Source organism: Chionomys nivalis, chromosome 3, assembly GCF_950005125.1.
Source record: "Chionomys nivalis chromosome 3, mChiNiv1.1, whole genome shotgun sequence".
In the NCBI taxonomy this organism is placed as follows: domain Eukaryota; kingdom Metazoa; phylum Chordata; class Mammalia; order Rodentia; family Cricetidae; genus Chionomys; species Chionomys nivalis.
Genome location: NC_080088.1, coordinates 2486204 through 2512971, shown reverse-complemented (window position 1 = coordinate 2512971; position 26768 = coordinate 2486204). Strand labels below are relative to the sequence as shown.

The window sequence follows — 26768 nt, the reverse complement described above, 5'->3', positions numbered from 1 at the left end:
AAACAGGAAGCATTAGTTACCTTTCCCAAAAACAAACTGTACAGAATAGCAAGACATCACAAAAGAAATACCGAAAATTAGCCTAACTGCAGGAATTACGTTTCCAACATTAGTATTAAAAAATTGAGAAAGGCCAGGTGGTAGCAGCACACAACTTTTTAAATCTGCATTTGGGAGGCAGAGGCAGGTGGATCTCTTAGTTAGTGTCCAGCCTGGTCTACAAAAGGGATTCCAGTACAGCCAGAGCTGTTTCAAAACAAAGTATAGCGAGGTATAGTGGTACATGTTATTAACTTCAGCACCTGGAAGGCAAAGGCAGGCAGATCTCGAATTCGAGGGCCAGCCTGGTCTACATAGCAAGTTCTAGAATAGGAAGGATGACATAGATAGACCCTATCTCAAGGAAAAAAAAAGTGTTTATGTGAGGGGCTAAAGAGATAGCTCAGGGGTTAAGGGCACTGGCTGCTCTAACAGAGTACAAATGTTCGATTCCCAGCTCCACTATCTGCAAATCCAATTCTGAAGGATCTGACTCCCTTTTCTGGCCTCTGAAGGGTACCAGTCATGTATATGGTACATGTAGGCAAAATATCTACACGGAAAAATAACTAATTTAAGGTTTACTAAAACATCAGAACTCCTAAGCAACCTGCCCTCAGGGTAAGGGAAGCACAGTCAGTGTTAAAGCTTGAACGCCAAACTTTTTTATCCTGTAGCCAGCTAGTGGGTGAGGTGAAGATTTTTGTGAATATTAATACAGTATCAATGCTGACCTGTGTCTCAGGAATATTAGACAGCAGCAACAGGTGTGTTGCAGGTCTCAGATTCATACTGGAGGTCACTGACTCAATGGCGCAAAATACACAGACCCTAAATCATGTCAGTCTGTGATCTGAATCAGCAAACAGTTTCTCTCTGTATACAAACCTTACAACGTAACACTGGAAATGACTGTCAGGATACTGCGGTTGATATGGCTCTTGACTCAGCACAGTTCCAAACCACCAAGCATCATCAATAATAGATCGAAATCTGTCACCTATAAGAGAAGTGATCAAGTCTGAGGTGTGCATCTGCTACCATTACGGACACCTTCTACCTATGAAATATCATAATCCACGACTGCAGTTGTCACTATAAAATACAACTGGTGTGGGGTGTTCTTATGTAAATATGTTGCTTTCATTGGTTGATGAATAAAGCTGTTTTGGCCAATGGTTTAGCAGAGTAAAGCCAGGCAGAAAATCCAGAGTTAAAAGTAGGTGGAGTCAAGGAGATGCCATATAGCCACCCAAGAAGCAAGATATGAGGTAACAAACTATGAGCATTGTAGTAAAATATAAAATATAAGATATAAGAGCTAGCTAGGAATACGCCTAAGCCATTAGCCAAACAATGTTGTAATTAATAGAGTTTCTGTGTGATTATTCGGGTCTGGGTGGGCAGGAAATGAAAGCACAGTCTTCATCTACATACAACATGAACATACGCTGAAAGTCCTTACAAATCTCATGAGCAATGGGGTCTGCAGACAGTGAAATAGGTTAAGGAACAAAGACGCAGGCCACTATGCCTGCCTGAGTTCAATCTTTAGGGACTCTTACGACAGAAGATCACAGCCTTCCCGAAGTCCTGACCTGCACATGAGCCACATGGCACGCTCTCACTGACACATACACACTTAAAATGCACGAAATAAAGTTTAAAAGAAAAGGTTAAAAACCAGGTCTGAAAATACTCAAGCATTAAAAATGTATTATTGTTTAAAAGAACTACATAGCCACTAATCAGTTCTACTGTCTAACAATAATTCAACAAGAAGAAAGTAGATCTTTGTAAAGGGATTTGAGACCGTTCCTACAGAACCCTGTAGATTCTACAATACGTACTCGGGTAGAATGGGTCTCTGGCCTAGCATGAGCCCCCGCACTCTCCCTCCGACTCCAGTAACTAAATATCAAAACTGTCCCTGCAGTAGTGGTTCTAGATTATAAGGATTTTAAAGCGCCCTACAGTAACACTGAAGCCTGATTTCACTTTAGTAGATACCAGTCATTTCATACTATAAACTAACCCCGCATTTTTCAAACATCAAAGTCACCCATCCAACTATCTTACCCCTCTGTGAGTTCAAGGCCAGTTTGGTCTATAGTATATCACAGGCTAGCCAAGGCCACAATGAGAGACTGTCTCAAAAAAGTAACTTTAAAACAAATAATAATAGGATAATGGCACAGTATAAAAATGAGATCAATCAACTTCCTGTATGCACATGAACTGCAGAACAAAACCACTAGATTACAAAGGAAAACAGACCATAAAGTAGCTTAAAGAGTTTTCCATTTCCATTCCTGCAGTGTGTGTGTATGTGTTGGGGTGGAGGACAATGTCCAGGAGTCACTCTCTCCACAGACCATGCTGATTCCAGGACTGGACTCTAGCTGGAAGGCTGGGATACAGAGAGAGAACCTTCACCACTCAGCCATCTTGCTGATCCAAATGCTTGCGTTTCTTTTCATTTTAACAATTTTTTTTAAAACGGGATTGGGGTGGGAAGTGGGCAGCACCCACACTCAAACGTGCATATAGGTGCCCAGTGGGAAGACGGGTATCAAACCCCCAGAGACGGACTTACTGTCAGTTATGAGCTGTCTGACACGGGTGCCTGGCACTGCACTCTGCTCCTCTCCAGAGGAACGAATGTCTTTAGAGCTGAGCGACCTTCCCAGTCTATTTCCTAAAGGATCCGTCCCCTAAGGATGCGTCACTTGACCAAAGTACTGTGGCATACCACAACATTATTTTCTTCTCTTTCTTTTTGGATACAGGGCTGCTATGTAGGCCTGACATCAAAGAACTTGCTTGCTCAGTAGACCAGGTTGGCCTCAAACTCAGAGATCAGTTGGGATTAAAGGTGTGTGCTACAACCACTCAGTTTACACAATATTTTGGATTTTACTTTTTCCTTTTATTCTTTCTTTTTCTTTGAGATAGGGTCTCACTATGTATAGTCCTGGTTGTCCTGAAACTCACTCTGTAGACCAGGCTGGTTTTGAATTCACAGAGAACCACCTGCCTCTCTGAGTGTTGAAATTATAGGCACACACCACCAACGTCCAGCCATGTAATTTTTTGTTTGTTTGTTTGTTTTTTTGTTTTTCAAGACAGGGTTTCTCTGTGGCTTTGGAGCCTGTCCTGGAACTAGCTCTTGTAGACCAGGCTGGTCTCGAACTCACAGAGATCCGCCTGCCTCTGCCTTCCGAGTGCTGGGATTAAAGGCGTGCGGCACCATCGCCTGGCTCCTGTAATTATTTTTTAACTATGAGATTGTTTTAAGTCAGTGCTTCTCAACCTTCCTAATGTTTCCACCCTTTAATACAGTTACTTATATTGTGGTTATCCCCAACCATAAAATTATTCTTGTTGTTACTTTTTAACTGTACTTTTGTTACTGTTAAGAATAGTGATGTGGAATCTGATATTCGGTATCTGTAAAAGAGGCTGTGACCACAGGCTGAGAACCGCTGTTTTAACTCCTATAAAAGTACAACTTACACAAGCACTACGTCAAGGACAATTACACACGACCCAGTGTGGTGCTGCACACCTTAATCATAGCCCTCAAAAGGCAAAAACAAAGGCAGGTAGAGCTCTTTGAGCTCCAGGACAACCAGAGCTCCAAAGACAGACCCTGCCTCTAAAATATCAATATTATTAATACACAACAGAACAATGATTCCCAAACACCATAAGCAGAAGCAATATTGCAAGGCTAAAACTCTACACAGAGTAGGTACTGGTTAGCACAAGTGCTAGGCCACTTACGCTTCCAGAGATTGTGCAAACCGTAGTTAAAGTGCTCTATCTAAAGAGCAGCTCAATGGTTTAGTACTATACAGAATTCAATAAGGACAGACTTACAAGGCTGCCAGTTTCTCTGTCTTGCTTCATCATAAAATTGACGCAACACAAGAAAATCAATAACATCTGGCATATCATGATATCTAAAAGAAAATTGAAAATTACCACAGTGGAAAGCAACAGTGTTCAAAAGGCACAAGCACTCTGTCATTTCAAGTTCCTGAGGACACGTGCACACAAGGATGGAGTGTCCGCATTCCCAAATGCCACCACCTGTCCTCCTGACAGGCTGTCACTGGTCTGTAGCTTGCCAGCAGGCTGGACTCACTGACCAGTGAGTACCAAGTACCTGTCTCTTTCTGCCCAGCACTGGGAAACTCAGACATTCTAGCTGGGCCATCCTCCCAGGTCCATCTAACTTATGTAGAGAAGATAACAAAGGACTAGAGATGGCTCGGTTAGCAAAGGTGCTTTCAGGGCAATGTAAGGATCTGAGATCTGATGGCCTGTATCCATACACAAGTCAGTTGTGCCATGTGCCTATAATCCAAACACTAGGAAGGCAGAGATAGGCAGGTTCCTATCCAAATGGTGAGTTGCAGGTTTAGTGAGGACCCTGTCTTTTTTTCAGTCTCCAAACAGCACAGTGCAGTGTGTCCTCTACTTAAATCAGTACATCTACTACTCCCGTGTAACCAATCCCCGCATAGGCTCTAATCTGCCTGGGTGAGCATCGTGGAAGTCACTCACACAGCAAACCCCTTGCTTAACTGCTCCCTGGCGGACCTGTCCATGGGTCTACATGCTTGCAGCTAAAGAGGAACGACCTACTAATCCACAGAAATATAATACATACCTGATGGAGAAAGATTTATCTGTAAGTCTACCAGTTGCCGGATCTATAAATGCTAGTTTGAGGCAACAGAGCGTTGGTGGTCCAACCTCATATCTTATTCCAACTATTTTGACCAACTCTTGATCCTATAATAAACATTTAGAAATTTTATTTTCTTTTTTAAACATCAATTTATCACTCCTGTACTTCTCTATGTACTACTGCTAGACTAGCCAGCTTCTAACCTGGGATTACAGACACAGTGTAATTTGCCAGTGACTACAATCATCCTTCCCCTCTCCAGATGACAGACACCTCACACAGAAACATCCACGTAAGCAGTCAGTGTACTCACCAGAAGTCTAAGGAATTCTGGAGTGGCTCGGGGATCAGTACAAGATAACCAGTCAATAATCTGACATTTTCTTGACTTATACTATGAATTTCACTTTTTTTGCACTTACTGTATGTATTTATTACTTGTGCACATACATGTGCCAACGTGCCCATGTAAAGGTCAAAGCAATACATGGAGAAGTGGGTTTTCTCATTCTACCATGAGGGACATGGAGACTCAACTCAGATCTTCGAGGTTGGCAATAAGCTCTCTCAGCCATCTGCCCCCTGCATTAACATTTTACAGAAACTATGCACTCGGCTCTAACAATGACCTACCCTGAGATCCATTTTCCTCCACGGCTCCTTATTAGGGTTCAGCTCATAGATATTATTTCTTCTGACAGCTTCAATGTAAGCTTCATGACCCTGACGGAAGTATATCACCTGCAAAGGGAAGCGTTTGTTTACTAGGAAGCCACAGAGCAGCAAGAGCGTGGCTTTCCCGCACACTCTCCAGGCGGCCTCTGCTCTCACCTCGTCACCCATCTGAGGAACAAAGGGAGACTTGCGAAGTGCCGTGTCAGTTATCCACACAGGAGGGTGAAACTCGTACAAATGCTCCGCATCCGCCAGCTCTGCTGGAGTCGTCCTTCGCAAACTCTGCCAAGAGGAGACAATAAAGCCTGGTATGAAAGGGGCAAAATACGCTATTTAATTGAAAAATAAATACTTCACTATTCAAAGTCATTTTGTCTGGCTCAATACACAAGCATGTACTGCCTTCTAAAAAATTATGAAAAGTACCTGGCTCTAATCCTCCACTTACCTGTAGCTTCTAAAATCACTGTGGAGCTACCTAAACCCAGCCTAGGGCTCCCTCATCCCCATGTCACACTGAACATCTTCTAGGCACAAGCTATTCTACTGAGACTTCACTCTGAATTTGAACACAGCCTAGTAATAATTAAGAATCTCCTTTTATGTATCAGTACACACCTAAGCTAAGGATGACCTTAAACTTCTCATCTTCCCGCCTTCACCTCCTGCGTGCTGGGGTTACAGGAATGTCAACACTATGACTACCCTATGTGTGCTAGAGATAGAACTAGGGGTTCAAGCATGGTAGGTAAACAAGGGACCAACTGAACTTCTCTTGTAAGGTTTTCAAGCCTGGTGCTTCTTCAAAACAAGTTCTCCATACTTCTCTCCTCTTCTTGAGCTCAGCTGAGACTCAGTAACTCACTCTGCCAACAAAGAGGCCTAAATCAACAGTATGCAGCTTGGGGCACAGAAGCATTAAGGTGTAACTTTGGTTTTACTATTAGATAGTGGCTGAGGGGAAGGTCAGACAGCATGTTGTCAGGATATCCAAGCAGCTCGCTGAGGGGACTAGGTTCCTGTAACTCAGGAACCTACATTCCGGACCCAAAGTAAGAAATACTCATTCTTACACTTAAGTGAAATCTTACACCTAAGGGAATCTGTTACACAGGAAGAAAAAACAAAAACAAAACTTGACATCTTTAAATGATGACAATGGCATGAACTAAAGAAATAAAGCATTACAGCAGCCATAAGATGAAGACATGTATATAAGATAGAATGTGTCAAGAAGAGCTGGGCAGTGATGGCACACGGTGCACACTTTTAACCCCAGCACTTGAGAGACAAAGGACGTCAGATCTCTTGAGTTTGAGAGGAGCCTGGGTTACAGAGTGACGGTTCCAGGACAGTCAGGACTACTACACACAGAAACCACTGTGGGGGAGGAGACACAACACAACAAAAACTAAAACCAAAACAAACACAACAAGAGGCAGGAGAAAGGTATGTTCAAAACACATCAACTTTATTCCTGTAGCAAAGTCAGGCTCCACTCTAAACTATATTAACACTACCAGGACAGTAGAACCTTACTTCTTCCAGCATGTTTCTCTTTACTCCTTTGCAACAGATCCCCAGACAGCGATAAAAAGGATAACCTTAAAAACATTTGTTCACAAGAATAAAGTTCAAGGAAAGGTGAACTAAAGACAAGAGCCTGGCCGGAGCCGGGAAGCAGTGGAGCTCTGTTTAAGAAGGCAGGCTCTGTGGAGAGAGTGACTTTGCACATCCTTCATGCTTCACTAACGCAGTGCAGAGTTCACCTCGGTGTGAGGTTTGAGGGCCTGGGTTCAATCCCAGCACCAAGAGAAAAGAGAACTATAGAAAAAGACAAGTAGTGCAAACAAGCAAAACCAGAAAGAAAACCCAGCATATGAATAGAGGCACGCAGTATCTTTAGGTTTGTTTTTCCTACCTCCCTTTTAGGCTTGCTTTCTTTCCTTCTTTTCCACCTTCTCTTTGGAGGAGATATGTTCTCCGTAGACATCTCATCCTCAGAACTACTGCAGAACCGGGTTACTCGGCGGCGACATGACATCCTTAATGGAGGCTGCAAGTTGATTCCTGTGTCAGCTGTCCAATCAGAGTATCGAGACGAAGAGTCACTGCAAGAACAGAACGTTTTAAATTGCACAGGACCAGAATGTAAGCATAACAGCAAGTTCAGAGTAGACCCAGAGGGAATGAAGGGTGAGCATGGAGAGAGGAAAATGAAGTGCCTAGGTGAAATTTAAACATCCTGCTCACACTACCAGCAAAGACCAACAGACCACAGATCACAACCAAGATGGAGAAAGAAATTTTCACCAGGGTTAAAGAGATGGTTCCACCGGATACTCTTCCAGGACCAGGGTTCAATTCCCAGCACCTACATGGTGGCTCACAGCTGTTAGGGACTTCGGTTCCTGGAGATTTAATGCCATCTTCTGGCCTCCTTAGGTAATAGACACACACATGGTGCCCAGACACACATTCAGGGAAGAAACTTACACATAAAATGAAGGAAAGGGGGGGGGGGAGAGGGAAAGGAAGGGGAAACGAAGAAAAAGACAGAAAAGAAAGATTGATTTACCAACAATGAGAAGAAGGTAAGCACTTGGAATGTTTTTTTGTTTATTTTTGTTTTTTTGAGACAAGGTTTCTCTTTATCTCTGGCTGTCCTGGAACTCAGAGAGATCCGCCTGCCTCTGCCTTGGAGTGCTGGGATTAAAACTGCGTCACCACTGCCTAGCATTAGAATATTTTTGTTTAACAGCAACCTACGCTAACTCTTAAAGGAGCTTCTAATTTTTTTGTGCCTGGCAATTACTCTACCATCAGAGCAACATCTCCAGCCTTTTTATTTGGCAAGTACCCTCTAAATGAGAGCTGATGAAAAGTCAGGCCTACAGCCAAGTGATAACTTCCCTCTCAGAAAGCAAAGCAGTGCTAAAATGTATTACAGAGAACCAAGAGCCCCAGCGCCTCCAAGACACTGGTAGGTACTGGTTCCTAAATTCCACCCTGCATCACAAACCACTAATGGAGACACCAAGGGAAGCAACGCAACCCCAAAAAGAAAGTGATAGATTCTTCCAAAGGGCTGACCCTCTGACATGCTACGGATGCAGAGACAGAACCCTGGGAGTGTAAACAAGTCAGAGCAGAAAAGTAGGCCTGGAAGAGAAGCTCTCAGCCCACAGCAGTTCCACCACACAGCAAGAGATGAGGACTCTGCTGCACCTCAAGTGCTTCACAACGTAATTAGTTTTGTTTTTTCCGAGATAGGGTTGTCTCTGTGTAACAATTCTTGCTGTCCTAGAATTCGCTTTGTAGACCAGGTTGGCCTCAAACTCAGATCTGCCTGTCCCTGTCTCCTGAGTACTGGGATTAAAGGTGTGGTCCACCACCACCTGGCTATAGATAACAGTTTATGTTATGGATGCTGCACAATTCACAGATTTTTTTTTTTTTTTTTTTTAATTTTTCGAGACAGGGTTTCTCCGTGGCTTTTGGTTCCTATCCTGGAACTAGCTCTTCTAGACCAGGCTAGCCTCGAACTCACAGAGATCCGCCTGCCTCTGCCTCCCGAGTGCTGGGATTAAAGACGTGCGCCACCACCGCCCGGCTCACAGAATGTTTTAAAGGAATAATGCACCATACAAAAAGGCACAGAACGCTAGATGATCTGTGTACTATGGGTATGGGAAAATATCTGGGCATGCTAAAAAGTTTGTGCAAAGTAATATGAGAAAAATGGAGGCTTAAAATCATACTGAAACCTGAGTCCTAATTAAAGACATTTTAAAACATTTAGTAATAAACACATAAGGTTGCACACACACTTGGCTCGAACACTCATTTTAAATGTGGCCTGAGGTTAAGTTAACATCTTCAGTATGCACTCCTAAACACATGGTAGAGCACTCTAGAGCTAGTCTAGTGTTAACCAGAATCAACAGTTTCTTGTGAGACACAAAGGAGGGCGGTACCTTGAGCTGTCACCGTCGCTCTCACTTCCTCTGTCACTTCTCCACTCGTCCTCTGAAGAACCAGAGCCTTCACTCTCATCACAAGAAGTCTCCTAGATTGGTAAGGGAAATGACAAATTTTGATCCCACAGGCTATGTGTCGTAACTGCTGACATCCCTACAAGACTAGCATATCTAAAAAACCTGAATTAGTAGAAACTAACTAGATAAAACATGGAAGGCATGCCACTTTTACTAAGCCACTCAAGGGCTTTTTGAGAGGTCTGGAGTTCAAACTGGCCTCCAGCTCACTGAGTAGCAGAGAACGGTTTTAGACTCCTGACCCTGCTGGGGTCACGGTGCGCACCGCCAGGCAGGCTTCTATTTCTTTTATGTGCACTAGTGTTTTGCCATGGATGTTTTTTCAAGGTCCCCTGAAACCAGAATTTCAGACAATTGTGAGCTGCTGTGTGGGTGCTAGGAATTGAATCAAGGTCCTCTGGAAGAGCAGTCAAGTGCTCTTAACCACTGAGCCATCTCTCCATCCCCAGGCCTAGCTTCTAAATCCTTATTTTTATCAAGGTATTTTTCAAAGAGGATTTGTGACAGTCACCATAGTCAGGGAAATGATGGACCACGATCTGGGCTCTGTGATTTGGACTGAGGTAATCTGAGTGCTGTCTGATTTTAACCCTCGAGACGAGATGACCAGTAGTTTTCCATACTATGACTTCCCATTATGTCTCCCTACTAACAAAGTGACTATTAGATGCTTTTCCACTTGAAAACCGACTGTTTTCCCTACTGCTCCACTTCAACAGCTCTTCATGTACACTGAATACAAGTTTTTTTCTCAAATAGTTTTCCCACTGTGTGGTTTTATCTTTTCATCTCAAAACAGTTACCCTTTCTGGAGCAATTCTGAAATTTCAATTCAGTCACAGTTACTAATTTGCAGACTGCCTGTAAAATAACATTCCTGTCTCTGAAGACACCTCTGATATATCTTCAGTATCTACAAATTTTAAATTCTTTTTTTATATTGACATGCAGAGCTTGTGACTGATTTGAGCTGTTTCTTCTCCCCAGTTAGGGCCTGAGGATCAGCAATACAAACACCTACCACCACACAGACTGAGTGAGCTCATGGGAAAGATTAATTGCAGGGTGATTTTGTGGAAATGCATATGTCCAGCTATTACACAGTATTCACCCGAACACTGAGTTGTCTGTGCTGGCAACCAGGTGACAACTGATTTGTTTGGGACCATGTTTCCCGGACCGTCTCTTCTTCCCCAGCACCACTGTCTTGAAAACTATAACAAGTCACAATGACAGCCGTGATCGGTCTTTAATTATATTCTTCTGCAATTTTGTTAGCTGTCCTGGATTTTCCTTCTTTCCATATAATTAAATTTTTTTTAAAAAAGGCAGTTTGCCAATATCTACAAGAGTAACTTGCTGGGATTTTGACTGGAATCTTACTAATATAAGACGACAGAAACATCCTGAAGAGGATGTGAGCCAACAGGGATGCACCTTTGTTGCTAGTGAGAGAGCAAACAAGTGTAGTCACTTTCCCTGGATTTCAGAGAAGCTCCTGAGGCAACGGTCTATAAAATTCCCAACAACTTGCACAAAGATGCTTACGGTCTGCACGCATAATTCTCAAAACTCATTCACCAAAGTGTTACCTTCAAATAAGGGGAATAATAAACTATCGCAAAAAATAAATGAGCTATCAAGCCAAAAGAAGACAGACAGAATGTGTCAATGTGTGCTACAAACGGCAAGAAGACAACTGAAATGAAAGATAATACAACCTATGGTTCCAACTGATGTCCTAAGAAAGGCTTCAATGTGAAGAAAAACAGTATGTATGATAACCAGATGGGGCACATGCTCTAAAGTTCCAGGTACTCAAGAGGCTAAAGCAGAAAGGAATACACAGCTGAAGTCAATCTGGGCAGCTGTGCTCTGGTTACTACTGTTTTCACAGGCAGGGATCTAACTCAGTTGAAGAATGCTGGCCTAGAGCAGGAACCCCCGGATGATATCCTCAACATCACTGAAGCCAGATGAGTTAGTAGCAAAGGAGCCTGCAGGATACATGCAGGAAGAACTCTGTATACATAATAAAAATCTTTAAGAAAAAAAAAAGGCATGCTTGCTGTCAGGTACCACGTGGTAGACAGGAGGACTCCCTATGCAAGGCCTGCCTGTCAGATCACACTGAGCTGACCTCCCAGTACACTTACTATGTCCAGACCTACCATGTCTACCATGCCTAGCTCAACACCTAACACCAGAACACAAGCGCACATGTAAGACGACCTTTACAAAGTGTTTCTACTCACATGTCTGACAGAGCCTGAAGATTCATTTCCAGAAGATAATTCATACCGGCCAGCACTTCTTCTACCATAATTTGCATATTTACGCCTACAAGTTCGTTGTCTAGACTGGGACACTAAAACCACTGAATCTGACTAAAACAAAGAAACATGAGCATTATCAACAAAATGGGCATTGTATGGAGTTAACTACAAATGGCATGAAAGAAACAAAGATTAAAAATAATTTTGCTAAATATTGTTTACTCTGAGTTGTTTTTTACTTCTAATTCCTCAGAGAGCTTAAAAAAGCCAGTTACTCACCTTTCATATACTAACTTGTAAGTTACTGTGTTACCATTAATGACATAAAGTGACAATGATCAGGGTTTCACAGGCTGGGGTGTAAGTTGGTAAATACTCACTTAGCAAGTACAACTCTCAGTAAGGTTCAATCCCCAGCATCCCATATATCTGGGAGTACTGGCACACACCTGTGTAATCCCAGCCCTCAAGAGACAGAGGGAGGAGAATTAGCAGCTCACAGTATTATCTTTGGCTACGCAAGGATAAATATAAAAATCAAGAGGTTTTATATATATATATATATATATATATATATATATATAAAAATTCATATTCATATACAGATCCTTATCTACATATGGATCACTAATAAATCTTAAACATTATCACAATGTCAATACCTAATAGTTACAAACAACAGTCAACCAGTAACAACTATTTTCAATGTTTACATGGTAACATAAAGCCTTGTGGTGCAGGAGGTGGAGGCACTCAAGAGGGCTCAGTGGTTAGCCGGGCGGTGGTGGCGCACGCCTTTAATCCCAGCACTTGGGAGGCAGAGGCAGGCGGATCTCTGTGAGTTCGAGACCAACCTGGTCTACAAGAGCTAGTTCCAGGACAGGCTCCAAAACCACAGAGAAACCCTGTCTCGAAAAAAACCAAAAAAAAAAAAAAAAAGAGGGCTTAGTGGTTATGAGCATGTGCTGATGCACCACAGGACTAGAGCTCGACTCCCAGCATCCACGCCAGGCATTGGTCCAGGTTACCCAACATCTTCTAGTCTCCACAACCATGCCAAGCATCTTACCACCCTCCTAGAACTGCAGCTGGCAAAGACGCACACAATAAAATAAACTTTAAAAAAAGCTGTCAGAAATTTAGTCATCCTTGGATATACAGCTTATCTGAGACAGAGCTTGGTTAACTGAGACACTGTGACCCAACCAACTACCACCAACACCACCACCAAAAATAAGAAAAAATTCCAGCAACTGAGTTTTAGAGGGGCACGAACCAAGACAGTACGTGACCGAGACTGCTGGAGCTCCAAGAGCTCGCATGGCAGCTACACAAGCTGTGACAGAACAGACGGCAGCTGGGAAGGGACGAGAGGGTCCTGACTGACGGTCACTGGACACTGTCAAAGGGTGCTTCAGTGCTGCAGAACCGTATACTGAGAGTCAACAGTTCTATAATGGCTTTAAGCACCCAACCAAAGACCTCAAGCTATTAACACCATATTTTTAAAGAGCAACTGACATCTTTATACAAAGAAGACTGAATGTTAATTTTGTGGTAGGAGAGTCGAAGTACCTTTGGTGAGAGCTGGAAAGACTTCTTTTTCCTCCCTATCACATACAGGTTTCTCTCCTCTTCGCCTTTCTCAATGCGAAAATCTTCCAACCGCCTACAAAATTAAGTATGTGGTTACAGGTTCTGGAACTGATATAAATAGTCAATCATTACAGTTTTAAAAACCACTCATAAACCTTTAAAAGACACATGAAATGATTAAACTCAGAAACATTAAAGCTGGCATAGTGACTCTTTCCATCACATAGAGGCCCTCAAAGTCAAGGCTCACTCAGGCTGTGGAGGTGAAGTCCTACCTGAGACATACCTCAAACTGCCTAGAACTGTACATTTTATGTTTTTTTTTTACTTTTTAATATCACTAAAAACAAACTCTCAGTGAAACCTACTCACTAAATACAAGTGTTCATTAACTTGAAGTGGTTCTATCAGGACACTTCAACAGGATATCCTATCTCAGTGCTCTCAAGTGTCTCCCGTCATTTTTAAGGCTTACACTTCCTTTCTGTAAATAAGAGTGAAAGCAACATGTTCCTATGCAAACGATTCGACTCCATGCTTTGTACCCCACATTAGCACAGCACTGCTGCTCACTTCTGTGCGCACTTCACTGACACTGCACGGGACATGACTGGAGTAGGGTAACGTTAAAGTGGGGAGCGTGTTACCATGAAGTTAAAAATAGCATGCGTCTTCTCTGTGGAACAGACTTAAGGTACCGTGATTCTAATTTGAACACTACTGAAATATCTGGCTTGATGTTTGCAATGTCGCAATGTAGAAAGGCTGGTGTCTTAACCATGCTGCCTATGTAACAATGTGCATGGAACAAAAACTGACTTTGAAGGAACACTAAAAAGTAAAATGGTGGAGGGCATGAGTGTTTTGCCTACAGTTATGCGTGGGTACCACATCTGATTCTCTGGAACTAGAGTTACAGAGGGCTGTGAGCCAGTATAAGATTCTGGGAATCTAACCCAGGTCCCTCTAGAAGAGCAGATAGTGCTCTTACCAATGAGCCACCACTCCAGCCTGGACTTTTGTATTATTTAAAAATCTAAATTAAAACAAAACTGAAAAAATGAATTTTTATTTTAACGGTAAAAAAAAAAATCAAGAACATGTCCAGCTTTTTATAGATCTGTTACAACTGCATGATCAAGACTATTAAGAGGAAACCTCTCTTTTAAGAGTACCCATGACAGCCAGGCAGTGGTGGCAAGCGCCTTTAAGCCCAGCACTCGGAGGCAGAGGCAGGTGGATCTCTGTGAGTTCAAGGCCAGCCTGGTCTATAGAGTGAGTTCCAGCCTTGCAAAAAAAAACGTTACATTTGAGACCGCTGGTGACTTCAATACTGACTAAACCTTTGGTCACATGGAGAACTGTGTGTGTTTAATGACGTGGTAGAGAAAATACTGTTGACTTTTAGGAACACATGCTTAATTACCAAAGAAGACATTATGTGTATTTCTAGATGATGCTGAAGGAGAAACAGCAACTTCAGAGATGAAACAAACTGACAATGACGTAGTTCACTATGTAACAATGCTGGGAAATTAAATTCTGAATCCTCTCCACAATTAAAATAGATACTCATGTATTACTAAAATATACTTGAATGGCTATTTCTACTACAAGGTGTGTAGATAACGACATGAAAACATCTGACAGCTAAGAGCACATCCTTCAACAGACCTGAACAGGCCTGGCGGTGCCTCTGGAACAACCACTCTCCGCTTCCAAGCCTGTAGGTCACGCTCTGTGGCAATCTGACTCCGGGGAGCATTCTGATGCATCTGACGAACACCTTCAACCTGTCCACTTCGGCGGAGACCGATGTTTGGAGGAGACTGAATATCTAAACTCGGTCTTCTAAAGCCTAGAAAAAGTTATCAGGAAATTAGTTTGAAAATATTTCAAAATTATTATTCACTTAACATGATCTGAAAGAAAATGGCCCCACAAGAGAGTGGCACTTTTAGGAGGTGTGACTTTGTTGGAGGAAGTGTGTTACTGTGGGGTGGGCGCTGAGGTCTCCTTTACTCAAGCTATGTGCAGTGTGGTACACAGTTCACTTATGTTGCTTGCAGGTCAAAACATAGGACTCTCCTCTCCTTCTCTAGCACCATTTTTGCCTTCATACTGCCATGTCCAACATGATAATGGACTGAACCTCTGACAATGTAGGCCACCCAATTAAATGCTTTCCTATAAAAGCTGTCATGGTTTTGGCATCTCTTCACATCAATAGAAACCTTAAGACAATACAACAAAAATGCATTCTTCCGCTGGGTGGCGGATGGCGGTGTAACACCTGTAATCCCAGCACTCAGAGGCAGAGTTCAAGGTCAGCCTGGTCTACAGAGCAAGAGTGAAACCTTGCCTCAAAACAGACAGAGAGAGAAGGGTGGGGGGGATGATAGGATATGATATTCTTCTTAGTAGGACACATACCCCAAATCAGGGAAAGTAAACATACTAAAAGTAACTTGCAAGAAGAAAAATTTTAATACACTGAAGAATACTTAACATTAATTGATAAACTTTAGGGAAAGCCTTTGTTAAGGATGTACCCCCCCCCCAACTGGGATGGCTACACAAAAAGAACAATGTTATGACCTGGGCAACCAGGCAGGCAAATGTCAACAACCTCAACTCCACCTTCAGGGGATCTTGGCCTCTGTGAGACAGACAGACAGACAGACAGACAGACAGACACACACACACACCCCACAGCACAAACACTCTCACACAGACATACATACAAGTTAGTATAATTTCAACAATATTTTTCATTTAATTCCCACAAAGGGCTAAAGATGGCCCAGCAGTTAAGAGCATTTGATGTTCGTCAAGAGGCCCCGAGTTTAATTCCTAGCACCCATGTCATGTGGCTCGAACTTGTAACCCTCTTTGGGTTCCCACAAGCACTTAAACACAAAAGGCAAACACTCAAACAGGCCAACACATACACACATATAGATATAAATAAGAGAGATGTGCTCCGAGAGAACCTAAAATTCAGATCCCAGCACCCGTGTCAGGCAGCTCACAACTAACTCTAACTCTGGCCCTCTTGTGGCCTCCATGGGTACTCACACACATGCATAAACATACATGCACAAGAGCGTGGCATGGCATGCATTCAACACAGACACGTTAGTAATAAATAGGGATAAACTTCACACACATGAAATTTTATGGGCAATGCCTGGACACTGGGAGTGGAGCGTGACAGGTGATGGCACAGACTGCAGTGAGACTTTCAGCTAGAGGCCAGGAGACAGGGCGACCCACTACGAGCTAAAAGCACTATGCTGCCGTAAGTCGCCTAAACTGCCCCAAAGTACACACCTTACATATAAATACCTATATTAAATATTAAAGATGTAACACACATCTTTAATCCCAGTACTGGAAGGAAGAGACAGGTGGCTCTCTGAGTTCGAAGCCAATGTGGTCTACAGAGTGAGTTTTAGGACAGCCAGGACTACATAGAGAAACCCTGTCTTGGAAAAGAAAAAAACAAAAACAAAAAAACAAAACCAACTCATTAGTATGCAGTGATTCCGAGATTAGGACAAAAGGCAAGGTGCAAAACAATGTGGACTTGCAACTATGATTGTTAAGATGGCAACCTAATGGACACATCAACACTGGAGTGGAGACTTACCTCCAGCTCATCCTTAAATGCTGATTTAGAAGAAAGTAAGTCTCCACTCCAGTAAGTTTCTGGAAAGACGTGAATGTCAAAGCAAGGGAAGGCTGAACGTACTTTTCCCTTAAAAATACGATTTGCTCTCACGTGATACATTTTTAAACAAACTCCATCTTACAGCTGAGAAGGCTGAAAGCCTTTCAGAGTTTGAAAAATCTCAAGTCCACTATCATTCCATTTTTTGAGTTAACAATTTTCAGAACACTAAGTGCAAAAATATGCTGCTTATTGGTTTCTGCAATGCATGTACCTAGCAAAGACTTCACCTCTCTTTGCTTCAGTACTACCATGTTAAATGAAATATCTCACTGGCACTCACCCCCTCTTCGGGGAGTCTCCTCCCCATGTGAAACTCCATTTGCAGTCGCATTCTGATCCAGCCCCAGTCTCTGGTCCTGCTGCTGCTGCAACTGCCGGATCATCCCATCAAGAATGCTGGATTCAGGGCTGGCTTCACCAACATCATTGGTCTGTAGGCTTATGATCTGTTCAATCACCTCTCCATCACCTACAAAGTCATCCACTACTCTGTAATCATGTTATGTGAGAGCAGAGAAACTAAAATCTTCACTAAAACACATCAACAGAGCTGGGCATGAAGCTCAGTGGTGGAGCACCTGCCCAGCATGAACAAGACCCTGGACTCCAGGTACCCTGAACTAAGAAAAACAAAAACACAGTACTACAATGAATTTCTTTTCAAAAAATAACCTAGTAGGAAAATACCCTACATACAACAGATGGGTTATTAACAAAAGGATTAAAAGCAAAAAGACTGGAGTACTAAGTCACAGGAAAACAAGCTCCCTGTGGAGCTCCTCTGACTCGGCTGCACACACTGTGCTGCACTTGAGGTCTGGAACAACCCACGGCCGCCTGGGTGGTGGCCCAGACACCAGGTATAGAGGTACATGCCTGCAGTCTTAGCACTCCTACTGAAGCAGGACAGCCTATTCTACATAGGAAATTACAGACAAGCCAGAGATAGAGAAACCAGAGAGACAGACACATAGACAAAGACGGAATTTGCACTTACTTGTGGCCACATAGCCTAGCTGTGGAACCAAGTGCTCGTCTGCTGAGTTTTCTCGACCTGGTACTAATCTCTGGTACTTGGTTGGATGAGGGTTTCCATCTACATCTACCAAGAATGGTGGGGGCATAAGATGAGGTGCCTGCTGTGTCTGCTCATCTAGGACATAGTTATTGGAATCTCGTATCAGTGGTCGGTAGTCAGTATGGAAAAACATCTGATCAGGAATCTAGGAAAGTAAAGATCATGGAATGACATTTTTTAGATATTTGTTACAAACAGTATTAAAGGTATGTAAAATTATAAACAGAAAATTAAACAGGAAATTAAATAACTATTTCCAAACTACCTCTCCCAACTATTCATAGGCTGTAAGAAACTAAGAATGACCTTTTCATATGGTTTGCTGCATCCAAAACCAAATATCAGAAGATGCCCATGAGAGTCTGTACAGGCAAAATGCTGTCCGTCCTGCGAGAACTTACAGTCAAACACGGCTCCATGCCCTTGTCCTTCAATCTAGGAAAGCCCGGAAGAAAGAACATTAGGCACATTAACATGCTCTATGATTGTCTGCTTAAATTTATGCTACGTGCTCATGGGGGCCTGCACAGGCCAGAGGGGCATAAGACCATCTACAGTGGACAACCGTCTGTATTCTGTCAAATAGTTTTAAATAGACGCTGACTGGTCAGTAGCCAGGCAGGAAGTATAAGCAGGACAACCAGACAGGAAGTAGAAGCGGGTCAATGAGAACAGGAGAATTATGGGAAGAACGAAGTCCTAGTCTGCAGTCCTGTCCCAGCCACAGGGGAAGCAAGATGTGACTGCTCCGCCAAATAAGGTATCAAGCCACATGGCCAACACAGATAAGAATAATGAGCTAATGGGCCAACAGTTTATAACTAATGTGGACCTCTGTGTGATTTCTTTGGGACTTAAACGACTGCGGGAACCTTGGTCAACAGAACAAAAGAAACAGGCAGGTGTCAGCACAGGCCGAGTACTAAAAACACCAAACTCAGCTCTTGTGCGACAGCATTGGGTGAGCTGTCTCTCCAGCTACTATCAAGCACTATGAAAGGTTTTAGAGTTACTTTATTTTGGATGTGTGGGTGGTTTACCTACATGTGTGTATGTGCTCTAAGTTCATGCCTAATGTGTCAGGTCAGAAGACACCAGATCCAGGAAGCTCAAGTTAACCGATTCCTCTGGTGAACCAACAAAGCTCTCGATAGCTGAGCCATCTATCCAGACCTGAGCAAACAACTTTGCTATGGAAAGTTCTTGAACATGGATAACAATCTCCAATATATTCAATTAATATCTTGAAAAAACAAAAACCCTAGGCCTCTCAAATGGGCAGTGAGGTAAGGAGGCCTCATCATACAAGGTCAATTATTCTTTGTTTAGAGATTAAATATATTCCACTTAAAGTTTAAATTAATATAGTTTTGTTTAAATTCAAACTACAACATACTGGAGCCAACCACAGTAGCACACACCTTAAGAGGCAGTCAGGAGTTCAGGGAGAGAGCTAGACAGCTCAGTCATTTAATACAGCGCATAGCAACCTGCAGTGGATCTGGACTCAAGCAGCAGCCAAGCATCAGGAAAGGCACTGGAGCAGCCAATCTAGACCCAGATCAAACACTGCCTTTTTCTCAGGTTATGGGCATGTCAGTGAGTTCTTCAATAGGATCCTCATTTGGTTCTAGAGTCTAACTACTGACTTAGTTTTATACTGGGATATATACTGACTGACAGGGTTGGAGAAAGGGCTCAGCAGTTAAGAGCACAGGCACCTCTTCTAGAGGATCTGGGGCTCAATTTCCAGCAGCACCCACAATGTGGCTCACAACCATCTTTATCTAGTTTCAGCCAATCTGCAGCCATCTTCTGGCCAATTGGGCATTGCACACACATTATACACATGCCAAACACCCGCACACATAAACACACTGACAGGCATACACATAGAAATAAAAAGCTAAGCAAAACTTACGAATATCTGTAAGTTTACAGAATGCCATGAACATATGTGTATGAAGTTATCAGACTAAGCTTCTACTACTTTGATTTGTATAAACGTTGCCACTGCATGTCAATCAACTTCTAACTAATTCTCATAGCCCATAAAAGCACAAATAAAAAACTCGCTTAACTTACCATATTAAAATAATGTTTCATCTTGGTGCCTTTTGTAATATCCCATATAAATATGCTGCCATCGTGTCCTGCAGATAACATAATTCTGCAATCAAAGGGATGTGTCTCCAAAACAAACACTTCATCAGCATGTCCCTTTATTCAACAAAGTCATAATATTAAGAATAGTTTGCAACTTATATGTTGAAATTAATAAAGTCATATTTATTAACTTTAAAATATACTATCAACGATTTATACATGCATATAAATATTCCTAGTCATTTGAATCATTTAAATAAAAATAATTTATTCAGTGTATTCATAACATCAGTGTTGATTTAAAAAGGGGGCTTTAAAAAGGAGGGGGTTCAGGGTCACTGACCTTGTGAGTTTGAGGCCAGGCTGTTTTATATAGGGAGTTCCAAGACAATCAGGGCTACAGAGAGATCCCCTGCCTCAAAACCCAAAACCACAGGTTCAAGGTCTTTCTGACATACGCACCAAGTTGAAAGTTAACCCAGACTTCTCTCAAAGACTAAAAAAAAAATCTGAGTTTGGCATGGTGGCAAACACCTTTGATCCAGCACAAGGGAGGCAGAGACAGGCAGATCTGAGTTCAAGGTCAGCCTGGTCTACAGAGGGAGTTCCAGGACAGTCAGGGCTACACAGAGAAACTCCGTCTCCAATCAATCAATAAATAAATAAACTTAAAAAGTAAACAAAAATTAAAGTAAATTAAAAATTCTGAATTATCATACCCTATTGGAACTACCTACCAGTAAGTTATGAAGCAGCTGTCCAGTGTAGGAATCCCACACTTTGAGGACATGGTCGTTCACAGCTGTGACTACAATGCTGTCATCCTGATTCCAAGCTATCATTGTAACTTTGGGTTTCATAAACCTCTCCTCTTCAGAAGATGTGTCTCTAACAAAGCAAAGACACTGTGTAAACTCACTTGGAAAGCACACCACACAAGGTACATACAGTCCCTCACTAATACAAATGTTAATAAAGAAATCTAACATGAAGCTCAGTTGGTGAACTGCTTGATCCCCAGTACATAAAGTTATAACACCACGTACGGCAGTAAAAGCCTGTCATTCCAGTAGGTGGGAAGTGGAGAAAGGAGAATCATAAAATCAAGATTATCCTCAACTACTTGAGTTCAAAGACCAGTCCAGGTTACATGAGAGAAGAAAGGGGAAAGATGGCTGGGAGGAATCTAATTCATGTGTCTATTTATCAACAAATAATTATCTTTAAGTAGGTCAGAGAAAATCCAGAGGAGCAGAGGATAACTAACAATACAGTCAGGGCGGACTTTAGGACACCACCGCTACTTACAACAACTATCCTGCTCACGTTTTTGTTTTTGAGACAAGGTTTCTCTGTGGCTTTGGAGTCTGTCTTGGAACTAGTTCTGTAAACCAGGCTCTAGCCTCGAACTCAGAGATCCACCTGTCTCTGACTCCTGAGTGCTGGGATTAAAGGCGTGTGCCACTACCACCCAGCCTTTTTTGGTTTGATTTTGTTTGTTTTTAGAGTAGCCCTGACTGTCCTAGAACTCATTCTGTAGGCCACGCTGGCCTCAAACTCAAGAGATCCTCCTGCCTCTGCCTGGATTAAAGGCATGTGCCACCACGGCCTTTCTATCCAGAGAAAGACAAGGCAGAGGATCTTAGACTGGAAGAGTGTAGACAGCGAGGTGAGTCCTAGCATGCATACATTAAAACACTCTTCTCTGCTCAACTATGAGAGTAGGGCATGTCTACCTGTTTCAAGCCTCTGCATCTTAAGACTACAACCTGGACTTGTGTAGCAGATAAACCTGTCTCACTGGTTGCTGTGGTCAGGGTGTGTGTGTCAGTGACACTAAGGAAACTAAGACATGGTGAGTGTTTTACAACAGGCTGAGAACAAAACACAAAACTAGCCCGACAAAGAATAGCATATGCCTTTCAAAAGACACCGTGCTTGTTTCTGTTTTGTTTGAAGTGGAAAGTAAGACAGGGTCTTTTCTCTATGCAGCCATAAGCTGCCCCGGAACTTGGCTACATAGACCAGGCTGACCTCAAACTCACAAAGGTTTGCCTGCCTCCTCAAGTGCAAGGCCTTAAGCACTCACCCCCATTAGACGACCCCACACTCAGCAGCAAAGCCACTTTATAATCAACAAGTGTAGCATGCAAAACTTTCCACATGGACCCATATATATCCACCTTGTGCACTATGTGGATTACATTGTCTGCCTGGCAATCCAGAAGCACCTGTGTAGAGTCTCAGTGAGGGCCTACAGGTGGGCATGAAAGCATGCGGAGAGGAATTATCTCTGTTATCTTAATTGAGTGAACATCTGCCCAATGTGGGCAGCACTATTCTCTAGGCAGGGAACCCTGAGCTCTGTAAGCTGAGAGAGGATTCTGAGTTTGAGATTCATGCCTGCATGCATTCATTCATCCTCCCCTGCTCTTGATAGTGGATGTAAATACCTGGTTAGAGTTCCTGCCATCACTTTCCCACAATGGACCATAAATTATAAGCCAAATAGATTTTTCTTCTAAGCTGCTTTGTGTCAGGGTATTTTATCCAGCAACACAAAGGAAGATAGGACAGAAATATAGAAAACAGAAATAGAAGAAAAAAGAGAAAAAAAAAAAAAACAGAAATAGAATTCTAGCCAGGCAGCAGAGGTAGTCTTATAAACCCAGCATCAGGGAGGGGCAGTAAGAAAAAGAGGAATTCAAGGCCAGCCTTGGCTACTAGACACGCCACCTCAAAAAGGGGGGGGGGGATGAGATGGCTCAACAGTTAAGAGTTCTTGCTTCTCTCATAGAGGGGATCATCTCAAGTCTGTTCCAAGCACTCATAGCAGGCAGTTCACAACAACTTCTAACTCCAACTCCAGATCTCTGGCCTCCACAGGCATGCACAAAGACATTCTCCCCCCACCTATGCCAACTCCACCTACAAACAAAAGTTTCTTTTAAATTCTTTTATTTTGCTTGTTTTTGGAGACAGGGTTTTTCTGTGTAGCTCTGACTGTCCTGGGACTCCCTCTATAGATCAGGTTGACCTTGAACTCACAGAGATCTGCCAACAGCAGGCACCACCAATGCTGGTCCTTAAAATCCTATCTTTAGAATGCAAATTTGCAACACTGAAAATACTTAATTTGGTTGGGGTTTTTTTCCCTCTAAACTGTAGGTTTTAAATGGAAATGTAAAAAACAATGTAACAGGCCGGGCGGTGGTGGCGCACGCCTTTAATCCCAGCACTCGGGAGGCAGAGACAGGCGGATCTCTGTGAGTTCGAGACCAGCCTGGTCTACAAGAGCTAGTTCCAGGACAGACTCCAAAACCACAGAGAAACCCTGTCTCAAAAAACCAAAAAAAAAAAAAAAAAAAAAAAAAAACAATGTAACAATAAAAGTACAAAGAGAAGAAGAATTCTGCTGACTGGAGTGAAGGACACTTCTATGTGTCATACTTTAAAAGACAAGGAGGACACCAGGAGGACTCTAGCCTACCTGCAATGGTTAACCACAGGACGGATTCATATGATGAAACTGGAGGTGGGGAAGGGTGGCAGTGGGCCTAATGGGAGACAGTAGGTCACTGGGTGCGTGACATAGGGACCATATCGTCCTAGCTGTTCCCTTGTTCTTCTGTTCTCGGCTTCCTGACCCAACACAGCACATACTGCTCTGCTGTCACATCCTTGTTCCATGACAGGCCCAAGCCCCTCAAAATGTGAACCATAATAAGTCCTTTCTCCTTTATTTTCCGGAAATATACATGTGCACTTTCTTGCATTAATTTGGTTACGAGGTTGAAGAGTTTTATTCATACTACGTAGGAGGGAGTTAAATTTCTCCCAACAAAACTAAGCACACACAGAAGAAACACACCAGCAGTTCACCTATGTGTAATAAACAATCCCAATGACTTACCCTGAGATTCTGGTAGCCATATCCAGTAGGATGCTTCTCCATTCCAACTGTTCAAACCTCCAAATGCGCGCTGTTCCATCTCTGCTACCACTTAAGAACCTTGAAACATTCAGAAAACTCATCTACTCAACAAGCTATCCCAACAGTTACAATTAACATTAAGTGAAACACAATGTATCAAACAGCCTCTCGGGAAGTGATCTCAAGTGTTAGTCAAGGTCGGATTACTCCAGGCAAAGCTCCAGAGGGAAAACCCTGATTTACTATTGTCTCCTTGCCTTACAAAGCAGAACACATTATAAACTCAGCCGTATCACAAATACACTGAGTTTTAGGGAGACAATAAAATACAAGAGGGGGGAAATGTACCAAGAAAGAGTTAAAGAAAAAAAAAGATGTAAAAAGATAAGCAGCACCAGAAACTCCATCTTAAGAATGTCAGTTTTAAATTCTAACTCATAACAAACTCTGAAATATAAACCATGAAAAACTTAAAATTTATAAGTACACTTTGGGGCTGGGCATGGTAGCTCATGTTATTCCCAGCACTAGGGGGGCAAAGACAGTCGAATCTCTTGAGTTCCAGGACAGCCAGGGGCTGTTACAGAGAAATCCTGTCTTGAAAAAACAAAAATTAACACACACACACACAAAAAAAAAGAGAAAAAAGAAAAGGGGGGGGGGGCGGAGAGATGGCTCAGAGGCTAAGAGCATTGGCTGCTCTTCCAAAGGTCCAGAAGTCAATTCCCAGCAACCGTATGGTAACTCACAACCATCTATAATGGGATCTGATACATTCTTCTGGTGTGCAGGCAAACATGGAAGTAAAACACTGTATACTATACATAATAAATCTTTTAAAAAAAACAAAACAAAAAGAAAGAAAAAGAGCCAGCGATGGTGGTGTACACCTTTAATCCCAGAACTCGGGAGAAGAGGCAGGCAGACCTTTGTGAGTTCGTAGCAGCCTGGTATACAGAGCTAGGTCCAGGACAGCTAGGGTTTTACACAGAAAACCCTGTCTCAAAGAAACCAAACACAAAACTGCACTTTGGGAAAGGAACTAGCCATATCCTATAGGCCAGAAGGCAGCTGTAATATGGGTAATCAAATGCTTTTTTGTGAGGGCTTTAAGATTTTTAATCTACTCAGAAAAAAAAATGTCCTTTTTGGACTTAATTTTTTCAGGAATCAACCCTTAGCCAAAGCAGCAAGGCACACTCTAAAATCACACCATGCTCTCTCGTCTACTGAAAGCACCTGCAATGCAGACAGCAGGAGGGTATGATGTTTTCAAAATCGAGTACTTTCAAGGTCAGAGAAAGTACAGGATGACATTAGGGCTCAACGGAAGATACTCTGTCTACCATGCACAGAGTCAAGCTCAATTCCCAGAACTGATCACCATCAACCAGCTCATAAGCGGTATGTCCATTAGATTGAGTCTATCATTCCAAGTGTCAAGATGTGTCATTAGACTCACAAATGAAAACGAAACTGTACATAACAATATGAAGTAGGAATTACTTAGCAGCTAGAGCAATAAGGAGTGTATTTTCTTTGCATGAAGACATACACAAATGCAAGCACACACTTACCGGTCACCATTGTTACAAAACTGGATACTATCAACCTTGTCCTAAAGAGGAAAAAGCAAATATGAAAACTTATCTACATTACTCAATGAACAAATTTATATGCTAAAAAATACACTGGGGGCCAGGTGTGGCAGCCAGCACATGCCTTTAATCTCAGCAGCCAGGAGGCATGTGGATTTGTGTGAGCTCGGGGCTACACAGAGTCCCTTTCTTGAGAGAGAGAGAGAGAGAGAGAGAGAGAGAGAGAGAGAGAGAGAGAGAGAGAGAGAGAGAGAAGAAAAAATTCAATAGCAAGAAACGGACGTGGCCAGTCACTATACATGTGTCACACCTATGGAAAGGCTTTAGGGGTTCACTAAGAGTACTGAAACCTTTCCAAGAGAACCACACTCAGAAAAAGACGAGCATACAAAACTATAGCTGTGCTGAAAATCACTCTGAAAATTGACTCTGCAAGTAAAAAGATCAAAACAGACTCCAGCGAAGCCAAAGGGTGCAGCACTTTCTTGTTTATGTACAAAACATGTTCTCTCTTAGCACAACCTGAATCCATTCACCAAATCAGCTCTGAGTATGGACCGCTTTACATAAGACTATATGGTACAGGGGACTAGAGACGGCTCAATGGGCAGAGCAGAAGCTCACTTCTCTTGGGTGCACACAGCGTCTCACAACCATGTGACACCCTCCTTTGTCCTCAAAGAACACTAGGGAACAAGTGATTATAAACACACACACTTCAACTGGGCAGTGGCACACTCCATTAATCCCAGCACTCTGGAGGCAGAGACTGGTAGATCTGAGTTCAAGGCCATCCTGGTCTACGAGAAGGTAGTTCAGAACCAAAGGCACCAAAGCTACACAGAGAAACACTATCTCTAAAAGAAAAAAACAAAAACAAATAACCAAAATGAAGAACAACAACAAAAAACCACTTAAGTTTATAAAATTAATTTTTTCTTTCTTTTTTTGAGACAGGGTTTCTCTGTACAGT

General features: G+C 42.5%; 1 protein-coding gene across 1 annotated transcript in view; it reads right to left on the bottom strand.

Annotated features, from left to right (window-relative positions):
* The window catches only part of Brwd1 (bromodomain and WD repeat domain containing 1), an 84128-nt gene that overhangs the window by 24105 nt on the left and 33255 nt on the right, over positions 1–26768 (bottom strand). Inside the window, exons 12-28 of the mRNA XM_057766191.1 lie at positions 25775–25815; positions 24177–24275; positions 21001–21151; positions 20243–20377; positions 18464–18592; positions 18077–18302; positions 17360–17548; positions 15018–15201; positions 13323–13416; positions 11727–11858; positions 9391–9482; positions 7335–7524; positions 5570–5695; positions 5372–5479; positions 4718–4842; positions 3922–4004; positions 928–1039 (exon numbers count right to left, since the gene is read on the bottom strand). Of these exons, the coding sequence (XP_057622174.1) occupies positions 928–1039; positions 3922–4004; positions 4718–4842; positions 5372–5479; positions 5570–5695; positions 7335–7524; positions 9391–9482; positions 11727–11858; positions 13323–13416; positions 15018–15201; positions 17360–17548; positions 18077–18302; positions 18464–18592; positions 20243–20377; positions 21001–21151; positions 24177–24275; positions 25775–25815 (2216 nt within the window). The remainder of the gene's footprint in view (positions 1–927; positions 1040–3921; positions 4005–4717; positions 4843–5371; positions 5480–5569; positions 5696–7334; positions 7525–9390; positions 9483–11726; positions 11859–13322; positions 13417–15017; positions 15202–17359; positions 17549–18076; positions 18303–18463; positions 18593–20242; positions 20378–21000; positions 21152–24176; positions 24276–25774; positions 25816–26768) is intronic.